General features: G+C 43.5%; 1 protein-coding gene across 1 annotated transcript in view; it reads left to right on the top strand.

Annotated features, from left to right (window-relative positions):
* PICALM (phosphatidylinositol binding clathrin assembly protein) overlaps positions 1–12,503 on the top strand; it is a 74,356-nt gene extending 61,853 nt beyond the window's left edge. The window contains exons 21-23 of the mRNA XM_063305904.1: positions 4,128–4,232; positions 9,830–9,932; positions 11,012–12,503. Coding sequence (XP_063161974.1) covers positions 4,128–4,232; positions 9,830–9,922 — 198 coding nt within the window. The 3' untranslated portion in view covers positions 9,923–9,932; positions 11,012–12,503. The remainder of the gene's footprint in view (positions 1–4,127; positions 4,233–9,829; positions 9,933–11,011) is intronic.
* Positions 12,504–12,771: the final 268 nt, after the last annotated feature.

Genomic DNA, 12,771 nt, shown 5'->3' with positions numbered 1-12,771 from the left:
ACCAGACATTAGAATGAGAACATGACATATTGCCCCCCCAAAAGAAATCAGGGAGCCGGTTTGTCAGGATAGGCAGAGTGAAAGTGGGCTACGAGACGAGGAGAATGCACGTCTGGAGCAGCAACCCATTCAGGATGAGGGAAATGTTTCCAGCGAACGAGGTATTGAAGAGTAGAGCGCTGGCGTCTGGAATCGAGAATAGATGCCACCTCGAAGTGCAGGGTCCATTTCAATGCCCTGAGCTGAAATTCGGTAGCCTAGGTAATCAATTTGCGACTGATGAAACGCACATTTTGACAGTTTTGCGTACAACTCTGCTTTTTTCAATTTAGTCAATACCTGACGCACCAAGTGGATATGTTCTGACATGGTTTCAGTATAAATCAATACATCATCCAAATATACCAGTACCCCCTTAAATAGGTGGTCATGCAAGACCTCATTGATTAACTGCATAAAAACCCCGGGTGCCCCAGATAAACCGAATGGTAAGACTTTATATTGGAAAGCCCCAAGAGGACAGTTGAACGCCGTTTTCCATTCATCCCCCTCTCTTATGCGAATGCGAAAGTAAGCTTCTCTCAAATCCAGTTTTGAGAAAATTTTGCCTCTGGCCAGATGTGATAACATATCTTTGATCAGGGGCAAAGGATATTTATTTAATATTGAGACCGCATTGAGCCCGCGGAAATCGGTACAAAGCCTTAATGACCCATCCTTTTTTGGCCTGAATAGGACAGGAGCTCCTACCGGGGAATTAGCCGGCTCAATGAAACCCCTAGCCAGATTTTTGTCAATGAACTCCCTTAGCGTGGTAAGCTCTTTGGGAGACATGGGGTATATTTTTGGGTGAGGCAATTTTACATTTGGTAAAAACTCAATGGCACAGTCCGTTTTTCGGTGGGGTGGCAAGCGATCTGCTTCCTTTTCCCCAAATACTTCAGCAAAATCTTGGTACTGATTGGGTAGCCCCTCAAGAGGTTGAAGCGTTTGCACAGTGGTATACGCTACCCCTCCACCCTCCATGTCCTCCAATAGGTCCTTTTCGGGTACTTTGTAAAATCCATCTGCAAACGTCACAGTTCTATGCAGCCAGTTGATGAAAGGGTTTTGTTGCACAAACCAAGGCATCCCCAAGATTACCAGAGGACCCCCCACTGGAGCTACCACAAATGGCAGCTTTTCCTGATGGGAGCCCATCTGCAAGGCGACCAGTCCCGTGGAAAGATTGACTGCTTTCCCTCCCGCCATAGTTCCATCCAACTGGGTGAAAATCATGGGTCTTGGCAAAGGGAACGTGGGCAGTTCTAGAGCCGCTACGACATCAGGGTGCATTAGGGAACGGGAGCAACCCGAGTCTAGCATGGCCCACACTTCCACCGTTTTGGTTTGTGAGCCCAGTTTAACTTTAACAGTCAGTGTGGGAAAGTTTCCACTCACCGAATCATGGTTACGCCCGGTTTCTTCCACCTGCCCTAGGGCGCCCTTCAGGGCAGGTGGTAGGCTTTTCCCGCCGGTTGCTCGAATTGCAACTCTTCCTCCTCTTCTCCGAAGGGTAGGTCTGGGGGGTCCAGTTCCGCGAGGGCTGCCTTCAGTTTTCGCGGTGGAGCAGGAGCAGGCGTCTTTATCGCGGGTTTCGTCTGTCGTTCCTCTGGACGGCGTCTCGGGCACGACGTGGCTCGATGCCCTTCTTTCCCACATCGGAGGCACTGACCCTTGGAGAAACGTTGCTCCCTCTCTTCTTCCCAGGGTTTCGGTTTGGGGCGGCTGGCAAGTCCAGATGTGCGCGCTCCTCTAGCGAGACGGGTTTGTCTAAGCTCTTTGGTATGGGCATAGGTTCGTAGGGCATTTTCTGCGCTTCCCGCCAACTGAATCCACCCATATAGCGTTTTGGGATCATCTCTGCCCAGAGCCCATCGAAGGATTTCGGGTTCAAGCCCCTGCTTGAACAATTCGATGATTGTTGGCTCAGACCAGTCTTCCACTTTTCCTGCCAAAGCTTTAAACTCCAACGCATATTTGGCAACTGAGAGGGACCCTTGGTAAAGTTTCCGCAGGTCATTTTTGGCCGTTTCTTGAGCTAGGGGGTCTTCGAAATGCTCTTTAAGTGCCCACAAGAATTCATCGAAGTCCTCTAACTCAGTGGCCTCAGCTTGGCATAGTTGCACATACCAATCCGCTGCCTTTCCTCTCAGCTTGTTGGCAATGAAATTGACCTTGCCATGTTCAGACCGAAAATTTCGACCCCAATCTTCTATGTAGTGCTTGGCATTAGTAATAAAGAAGGAGAGCGTGGTGGGATCCCCATCGAACTTCACTCCAAATGGTGGGAAGGATCTTGCCGGCTCAGCTGGCTGTGGCGGTGCCGCTAATGTCAGCGTGCGCCGAGCCCCCATGGGTGGTCGATCCCTAGGAGGTCTTGCCTCTCGCTCCCCCCCTTGACGGGCTGATCGAGTCTTGCTTCTCCCCCGGGTCACCATGGTACTATGCCTGGGGTACCGTGACGGCTCTTCCTCCCAATCCTCCAGGGTGGGCTCTGCCTCTTCGGGTAGATCCTCTTTGGGTAGATCCTTGAGGATTGTCACTATTAAATCCATTTTATCTTCTAATGCCCTCATACGGGCCGGAGTGACCGGCTCCTCCGAGGGTTGGTTGGTTACCACCACCTTCGGTGACAAGGGGACTTCGTGCTCCCAGGTCAATTGTGGAGACCCCCTCCCCTGTGCTCTTTCCATGACAGTTCTATGTTCACTCCTGAGACTCTCCTGCATGGATATCAGCAGCTCGTCCAATTGGATATCTCGCAACTGCCGACGGGCTGCTCTTTGCGCTCTCGAAGTTAGCACTGGCCGGCTTTTGACCGCCTCCCGCTCTTCTTCGCTTCCCTCACTCGCGCGAAGTTGAGGTTCTGTCATCGCTAGCGTTCCCTCTTATCCGATGATTGGATGGGGCTAGCGGAAAATGGATAAAATGTTTCTCAGCTTTATGTAATGATTGCCTAAACCCAAATACTCAGTCTCACAACCTCGGGCTTAAAGATAACTGATTTATTAAAGGAATAGTATGCAAATACAAAGAAAGCTGAGAATGAGCAAAAGCGCGCCAAATACAAACTTAAAAGCCTTGCTTGTGGGCAGGTCCCGCCCCGTCGCCCGTCAGGACGCTCCCCCTCCCAGGTGCTGAATGCCGTTAGACGCGCCTGGGAAAGTAACCTTGAACAGGAGCGCAAACCCAAACATGCATTCCAAGCCCTCAAAACAAGGGAGGGCAACAGAATGGAAAAACCCCGGGTGAAGGGATAGGGAACAGAGAATGACATGTGAAACGTTACAATGTTAACCAGACATTAGAATGAGAACATGACACAACCCTTCCCCCCAAAAAATTCAGTGCTTGCTTGTTTGTTTATGGCGGAAGACTAGTGTGATGAGATCACACATACCCATGGGCAAAATGAATCTGTTTCAGGTCTGTTTTTTCCTGGTTTGTGATCTCAGTTTGCTAGGAAAATCACTCATGGTAAACTACTTTGAGCACATTATGGTGGAAAAGTGGAAGACAAATTGTAACCCTGAAGAAATAATAGAATCTTCTGCTTTCACTCTTCTGATACTTTCCAGATGTATTCCCAAATTCATACAAATGTACTGTTAAAATTAGAGTTACCTTAAAACAGATGGGTAGTGTAAGAAACATTAGCCTTACATTTGAAACCAGGCTCAACTATTACAAGTGAATCTGAAATGGAAGAGGTGCTTTCTGAATAAGAATATCTGAAAATGAGGCTATAACAGATGTGGTGAAAGAATTTTGTATGTATCCTGTGAGCTGGAGCTCATTTTTTTGCCCCTGTCTGTTTGGAAACATGAAACAGACTCTCGCTAGCCATTCCTGAAATGTCAGGGAGGTTATATAGGGAAAGGCCTCTCTAACAAAAATGGCAGCAAAGTGTTTCCGGTCACTTCTTTCTGGTGGCTCTGATGGCTAACCCATTTTGGTATTTCATAAACATTCTTCTCGTTAATGGAAGATGACAGTTGAAAGTAGATTTGGGGGAGAGTATTTCATCATTTCAATTTATTTAATTACTTACATGACATTAATTCTGTGCTGTTCTGGATTTTTAGCCATCCCAAATGGGAGGAGTACCAGTAATGACGCAACCAACTTTAATATACAGCCAACCTGTCATGAGACCTCCAAATCCTTTTGGTCCTATATCAGGAGCCCAGGTGGGTTTTGATCTATACTCTAAAGCCCTTAAGGTACAAGCTGTTAAGGACAGAGTCAGTGAAATGTTTTTCATGGCCTGATTGTTAGTGGCCAGCAGACTTACCTGATTCAGATGTTAAGCTGGTTTCATGACGAAGCTTTCATTCTGAGCCAGATGGGTCTGAAGGAAGCTTATAATAAAACACCAGAAGACCCCAAGTGTCTGAGATGAGAGGAGTTCAAAAGAGGCCTTGTTGAAGCAAGTTTTGAGATGACAGTCAAATTATTGGGGAAGGTGTAGTGAACCTGGTGTAAGAAAGACATAATAAGTGCACAAATAGAAGCCAAATAGTTCATGAACAGTCGTAAAGAAAAATAGTGTTTCTCTTGTGTCAGAGAAATTGAAACTGAGGAGATACCAGCAGAGTTACTAAAATGAATAAAGATTGTATTTTTCAAAGGGATGTGTTAGAAGGAGAGCTCTAAAGAAATGTGTTTCCCTGTCCAGATGAAATATAAGGTTTGTACTTCTGAGGCTTAAAGTTATTAGCTGGCTTGGATGTTTATAGTGTGCTCCCACCATACTGATGTCCTCGCTCACTTTGTGCTTTTGTATTTCTAACAAATGCAAGGAAACGTTCCATTTTTGTTCCTCCCTTATATGACGGTGTGACATTTTCCCCTCGGGCGCAGTCTTAAATCAAGATAGCACTGAATTCTGTGGTGTCTCTGCATCCATAAACTTCCTTTCCTAAGCGTTCATAAAACCTTTCGAAGGTGCTGAAACCTGCAAATGACTTTGCAAGATCAAGATCCTGATGCACACTGGGAGGGCACGGGTGTATTTGGATCTTCAGAAGGAAGCAGTACTGTAAAGCTTTACAGTATCAAACCAAACCCAGACTGTCCTAGCCTATCCCAGAAAAGACTGAGGCCAGCAGTGTATTCATAGCTAGGACATCTTTGGAGGGTTCAGTAAGGAGCTGTTCCTTCCCCAGTGTTCCTAAACGGCATGGCGGCAAAAGGATTTGTAACGTGTGCCCTTTCTGAATGCCTTGATTGATCCTGGCTGCGTACCTAGAATGAGGAAATAAACTTCCTCCAGAAACCACTGTCGTTATTACAAGCACACCCTTAATGGAAGCATTCTCTGGGTTTGCCCTTGAATTAAACAGTTTGTCGTTCCTCATTGCTCTTGGCTTTGCTTTACTGCTGTCAGATTTATTAGAGCTTCTTGGTAAGGGAACAAAGGCTTGTTGTGGAGGCCTGTTCGCTGGCAGGGTTTCCCCTCTGCTTGGCCTTCCTTAGAGTTTTGAAGGACTCACTCCTTTTCGGTCACCTGTTGGTGCTGGCAAATCTTTTGTTAGTTAAGCTGCATGTGCAGAAGAACATTCTGTGTTATGTGAACTAAATATTTTAACCAGAGTAACTGGAGTGAGTGAGTCTTGACTTTCACCATTTGCCTTGAAACTGAAAGGGGCCATTCATGGCATGTCCCTATCTCTTCCTTCATTAAACATCCACATAGTTTACTCATTCTGTTCTCTGCCATATTCACCTGCTTCTCTCTAGACACACAATACTGTTCCTATCCTGTACAGTCCTGACCCTACAGACAAAGTTTGGCATTTCAGGGAGCTTGCAAGAGACTGTAAATGAGACTGGTTTTAGTAACTGCTACTGTCAGAGCTTCACCCAAGGCACAACAGGAAATCTCTCTCTAGAAATTCAACCATCGCTCGAGTGCTAACAGCAGAAAAGTCAAAACTCAGATAGATGCTTTAATCCAGATATAAGAAGCTCTTATAGCAAACAAGGTCAGATACTGCAAAATTAGGCACTCAAACCCTCTATTTAAAACATTCCCAGGGTTTAACTCTTATGACACTTTCTTCTGCCCCAACATGGTAACAGCCTTCTTGCCACTCATTTCTCAGTCTTGCACATGGACAACACCTGCATTGTGTTTTGATAAAGGTCTTGTCTGGTCTCAGTCACTTTGCTTCCAAGCCTTCCCAACATCAGCTCTCGCAGCTAGAGCCATTTGTGGATTGCTGTTTGCCTCCTAATGGCTAAAGGGTTCTCCCTTTCCTGTTCAGGCTAAGGAAACTTATATTAGGAGGAAGATGAATATAGTATGAACAGAACTGGAAGATTACTCTGGTAGCAAGTATTAGAATCTCAAGGTATTGCACTCACCTGGAACTTTTGGTTACGTGGTACCTTGAGCTTCTATCTAAACTCAGACATGTCCCTTGTTACCTTTTCCAAGTGAAGGATAGGTGAAGTTGCTTCTGGGCAGTGGTTACTCCACATGATAAATTCTTCCTCTTTGGAAAAGGGAAGGGATCAAATACATAAATGACAGGGAAGGTAACTGTGGCTCTATTTTGCTTTGCAGCCACTCCAGGTGGAAGTAGGTATATATCACATGTGTTTTATGATGTTTTAACTGTTGTTGGCTGCCCAGAGTGAATTTGAGAAGGACAACCATATAAATTGAAATGAACAAAATACACCAAGGCCTGTGAATGTCTTCAAAGCAGTTGTCTTGTCAACCTTAAGGAGGATGCAGCTACCATGCAGAGAAGAGTCTTTGAAGTTTATTTTCATTTTTTTTTAAACTTAGTGGTTTCTGGTTGTGAGTTCCATTTACATATATAAGTGCAACCTGAATTTGTAACTACAGTAAGTTACAGTTGCAGCCTGTGATTTTTCTGTTTCCTACAGAAAATAACTATATATGGGGGAACACAGTTTTGCTTCACTCTGAAGCATCACACACTGGAAAATCTTCTCTTCACCTTTGTGTTCCTCATTTTTCATTCAGACTTTCCTGCAGGCCATTCCTGCCACATAGATTGCTGTGTGGCGGTCTCAGCTGTGATTACATAAAACATGTAATGCAAAAGGACACAGCTAGAACTCCCTGGAATCCACAGGCGCACATTACTGACTGTGGCTTTCTAGAGAAAGTTTGGGACACCTCGTTTCAGTGGTCTGCTCTATTTTGTTAGCCACCTTGAGCACTTTTTAGCAAAAAGGTGAGTCATGTAATAATATCAGCCTTGAGGTAACTGCTGGTATGTGAGAAATAGACTGGCCTGTAGGAAGTGCACAAGGAAGTTGTGTCAATTACTGAACTCTAAGCAAGTGATTTGGATAATATAAGCTTGTTTATTCATTTATCAGATTTCTGAGGCTGCCCAACTCCATAAAGACTCTGGGTGGTGTAGAATATTAAAAACAGTCAAAAACATTCTAACCAGGAGTAAAGAACAATAGTAATAAAACTATTAACTTCAACACTACATTTTTGCAAATGGGTGTGCTGCATTCCCTAGCCCAGGACCACAACTGGGGGGGTGGGGGTGGCAAGTGGGGCATGTGCCCTGGGTGCCGCGCTGGGGGGGGCACCAAAACGAGCACAGAAGCCATGTTTGCCCCGGGTGACAAAGACCCTAGTTCCAGGCCTGCCCTAGCCCAGGGCAAAAGGGAAGAGCCAGGTTTTCATGGCTGGCTTAAACCAAGTTGAAGTACGTTGATGTGCATTCATTTCCTTTGAGCAGTTTCCTTTCCTAAGAGAGATGACTAGGTGAAAGCAACTTTGTGCAGGCATTAACACTACTAAAGACAAAGGAGCAGATGCACATTTAACTCTCCTGGTGAAGTTGGTATCCTGTGTTGGAACCAGAACAGTGAAGAAATTAAAGTCCTATGGGGACAGCAGAGTTGAGCTGGGAGTGTTACTTTAGGCATTTGTGAAGAGGTCCAGTAGAATTTGACCGAGTGATTTTAATAGTAGAATTTTGTTCTGTCTTCCCACAGTCAGCGTTACGGAACTGTTATGTATACGTGTGACTAAAACATTTCAGTTTAAAGAAATGCCAGTATGGGGCTGCTGTTGGAAGACAGTTTCCATGAGTATGAAGAATTAGTTAGGCTTTAGGTATCTTGGACTCGCTTGTAAATTAACGCCATATTCTAAACATTACTAATCTATTTTTAGCAGAAGGCAAATTCTGTCATGTCAGTTAACATGGGACAGATGGCCACTTTCACATTTAATGTTAATAGGAATATATGTTGACAGTATGGTTTTGAACAGAATTTAACTACAAGGGGAACTGTCTTAAAAGGGCTCCAGAACAGCAAAAGGGAGGAAAAATCCCCTCCCCTCCACCTAAATTGTGCAGCCAATCCAGGAACAGAGGTGATTTGAGAAATACAGAGGTTCCTTAGTCTCCAGTTACGTTGTCAGTGGTAGACTAACATTGGAACTGTCTCAGATGGAACATATCTGAATAAGCATGTAGGCTTAGGCATGTAGAAGTGCCAGATCTGGAAACATGGGTTTAATTTTAATTTAATTGCTTTAAGATTCAGAAACTGCAGTAAAACAAATTGGATTGCTTATCTATTAGCCCAGTATTGTCTACTCTTGAGTAAAAGTGTGTGGTCCCTGGGCTGTATGTGGTCTCTGACCTCCCTTTTTGTGATCTTTGTCAAACCCTTTTTGACAAAGATTATTCAGAACTGATGAAAGCTATAGTGTCAGCCCTAAAATAAGCCCTTTCCCACATGAGTAATGCAGCTTTTCCTAGTTTGCAAGCTTTGGTTCCTGAAAAAACCCTTTTTGGCAGTGAAAATGTTGTCCACCACAGTCCATTCTGTCTGGCAGCAGATCTCCAGGGCAGATCTGTTCCTTTTAATGTGATTTGCCAAAAGTTGAACCTGGAAACCATCTAAATGAAAAGGAGGCACTCTACCTCTGTGCTGTAATTTTTGCTCCATTCTTTTTTAAATCTACATCCTTCCTTTCAGAATTGGATACCCTACCCCCTTTTTATCTCTCCCCTCCCTGTACAAAACCACATGTAGGCCAAATAGTTTAGGCTACCAGGAGAGGTGGGAAGTGATTGTAAATGTGTTTTGCTGATACACTGCCTCTGCCCATAATTTAAGTAGAGAAAGTTACACATTGGGTGTGAAGAATTCTCAGTATGCTGTAAAACCCAAAAAAGAGCTGGAGTAGTTAAAAGACATTGTAACAGACAGTCATTTGATGACTGTTAGGAAAGTAAGGAATGTTCCATTTTTAACTCCACTGCATTCTTAATGTCCATCTTGGGTGGATTTGCTGTGGAGCACAGTAGATACCAATCCGTAGCCAGATTTGTATCAGCCCTCTTATTGTGATACAATTACCTGCTGCAGATTTTCCCTCTGTGTCTAAGTAGTGGTGTGAGGTCTGAATCTCAGAGGCTGTTTTGAAATCTAGCAGCACATTAGGCAACTGCTGAAAGACAGAAAGTGGATCTCTCATCTTGGCCTTATTGAGATAATTAGCCAGACCACTAACTGGCTGAGATGCCAAATTTTTCTACTACACATCCAAGTATTCCCTCTTTCTAGGGGAGTCTTTATTTTGGCATCTACCATATCATTAGAGCAGAGCTGAATTTTACATGTAGTCATTATTTTTTTTTTCCTTTTAGCCAGTTCACTTCAGCTGTAACTACCTTTCTCCTAACTACTTCCTCCATCATTCTGCCTTCCTAGTTCTGTCATTGAGGCCTTCTTTTTCTCTCTCCCTTTCTGCCATCTTCTCTCCCAGCTGTCTGCTGCATCCAGCCCATCCATTCAGAGTCCACACAGAGCTTCAGGAAAGGACCCCTTTGCAGAGGTCTCCCTCCAGGATTTCTTGTAGGACAATTTAGGTATTGCATGCTAACTTGTGGGGGGCATTGGCCGCTCGGATGCGGCCTCATAGGAGCAAACCCTTTGTCATGACAGAGGGCCCCTCCTTACCAATATCCATGATCACATTAAAATATTGATCACATTGGGGAGGTCTCTACAAAATTGCATGTTTGGGTTATGGGATCTGATGTAGAGCAGGAGTTGCAGCTTGGTAACTTTCCTGACTGTGTGAAAGGAAGCTTCCAGCATTTATCATTGCCAGTAAAACTCAAAACAATTTAATGTTAGTTGAAAAAGACATATATGTTGGATGTGGAGGGACATCTTAATCACATCAGCAGCAGGTATCCTGGGAGCCCCTTTTGCTATTTTCCCCTTGTGTAATAAGTGAGCCCCATATCCCACAGACCAGAATCTCTCCAGTCTCTTCTGTTGAGTATATTGAGTACATAATGAGTAGATCCACATAGAGATTGTAAATGGCTGAATTCATTCTAATTTACGAACACTGTCATTCTCCAAGGACTGATCTTTTTCTATCTTAATTGTGTTCCCAGAAGAACAGTTTTTTTGTTGTTCCATCACCCTTTTTGGTTTATTTTATTTTATTTATTTTTTGCATTAGGTTTTAGGTCTAAAAGCCCTCATTCATAGTCTTCGGAGAAAAAAAAAATACTTCAGTTTATTTTAGACATCCACAATTTGTTTTGTAGTTGCCATAATGCCGTTTTCTATACAGTTGACTCTGTTGTCCTCTCCAGTACTGTGATGAGTTCACCTGTTGTGCCCGTGAGTCCATTTCTCCATCCTCTGCTTCTCCCAGAGTTGCCACCTGTAGTTTTAATTCCTTGTTGGGCTAAAGGATGGCATAAATAAAGCAGCTGTCATGGCTATACCCCACCCTCCATGTCTGTTGAATGGGAACAAGTTGTACATTTGTGTGATGTTGACTTCATGGTAGAGAGATGTTGACTACATTAGAGGTGTGGAGGTTTCCTTTAAGTTTTAAATGTATGAATAGCAAAAGGATGTAGTAGAGGAATTGAGATGGGGTTGTGTGGAAAGAGGTAATACTGATTTCATCTTACTTTCTCAGATCCAGTTTATGTAATCATGCCAGATGGAGTGGAGTGGGAACAGTTCCAGGAAGACATGTGCTCGGTGACCAACCCTTCTTTGCAGCTCAGTCAAAACGGATGTGTCTCCAGCTCTCCAGTAGAACAGACTAAATCACGCAAAGCCCACAACAGTGGTGGGAATCTCCGCCAACCTAAGGAAGTCTCAGCACCCTGTGGTGTGGTATAAAGCCAAGAATTGCCACAAATTTGGTGTGGGATCTTTTTTCTATTTTTCCCCCTCTTGTGGTAACATAACATGTTAGTAACTCCCACCCCACCGTTTTATAACTGATTGGTAACCCACAAAAGAAGCCACCTATTCTGCTGTGGAGGGCAAACAGTATCCTTGGAACTGGTCTTTTGGAATGAAGAGCTGGGCATATTTTTCTCCTTAACTCCAGTGACTTTTCTCTAGAGGATCAAATCCTGATTCTTTAATTCTACAGCTTCCTCTCCTCATTCATTACAAATGTTAGACTCCATAATGAAAAGTTTAACTTAAAAGGAAAAAAAAATTATATATTCCGTTTGCATAGACATTCCTTTATGTATTATTGTTTGTATTTATTTATGATTATCAGTTTAAATAACAATGTATCACAAAGCCTCCTTTATGGAGAAATGAATGCGGATGTATACTATTGTTCTCCCATTAGAATTTGTTTTATTTTTATCCACAAGAACAATTCTAGAAATTCTCAGTACACACTCCACCATGCAGAACGTTGGATACGTCCCAAGGTCTGAAAAATGCCCATTGTTGAGCACCCCCAGGAATTAGCAAGATCAATATATGGAGCTGCCAGTTCTGCTAAAGATTTTGGGAAGGGGGGAACAGCTGACTGGTGGGAGCACAGTATTTTTCGACCAGGCGTCGGTGCTTCAAGAAAGCTTTTCCTTGCTTTGTGCTTGGCATGCCATTTATCTTACACTTGACATACAGCCTTTCCCAAATGAATGTGAGGAATTGCTTTCACTTTCAAAGACTTTCCTTCTCTGTATAAAAGAAAAAGCAACTGGACAATTCTGGTGTATTATGTGGGGGGAAAGAAAGCCTTGACTTCTTTTGCATTTGCATCATGTACTATGAAATAGAATAAAAATCTCAGAAGGGAAGTAGCATCTTTGCTACGGGCAACCCACCATGAAGTTCTCCAGTGGAAGCTCCATCAAATATGGGCTTGTTCGGGACTACTTCCTGGTGCCCTGGGTTCTCAGCACGCAGGAATCCTTTTTGTTTTCTGATGAATTCAAAACAGCACTGTGGATCGGTGCTTTGTGTAAATACATCCTATCAGTTTAGGTGGCATTTGGGGCCTTAAGAAGGATAGTCTAGGGCATGAAAGCAATTCTGTACATGAATTAAGCATATTTGCTGCATTGTCTCTGCAGATTCTATTTTTGTTTAAAATGTTAAGATGTATGTTAGCCAAAAAGGTGGATTTTCAAATAAAATGCAGCTTCCACAAATGTTGAGTTGTGGTATGAGTCTGTGGTGGTGTGGAATTTATTTCTGTAATGGTACTGGGCAAAAATATGCTCTAGCTACTGTGTACGTTCAGTAAGTAAGAGAATTGCTCACACCTGCTCCAGGTGTTTGGTTTTTGGACTGAGCCCTTCATAAATAGTCCTAAACTATTGTAGGTATTCATAGACAGCTAACCTTTTGAAGCATCCCCAAGTCGTCGGGTCCGAATAAAGGATGTGAATTTATTTAAGAAACAATTGAGTTGTACTA

The sequence above is a fragment of the Candoia aspera genome, chromosome 5, assembly GCF_035149785.1.
Source record: "Candoia aspera isolate rCanAsp1 chromosome 5, rCanAsp1.hap2, whole genome shotgun sequence".
NCBI lineage: Eukaryota > Metazoa > Chordata > Lepidosauria > Squamata > Boidae > Candoia > Candoia aspera.
This window is presented reverse-complemented; position numbering and strand designations above follow the sequence as displayed.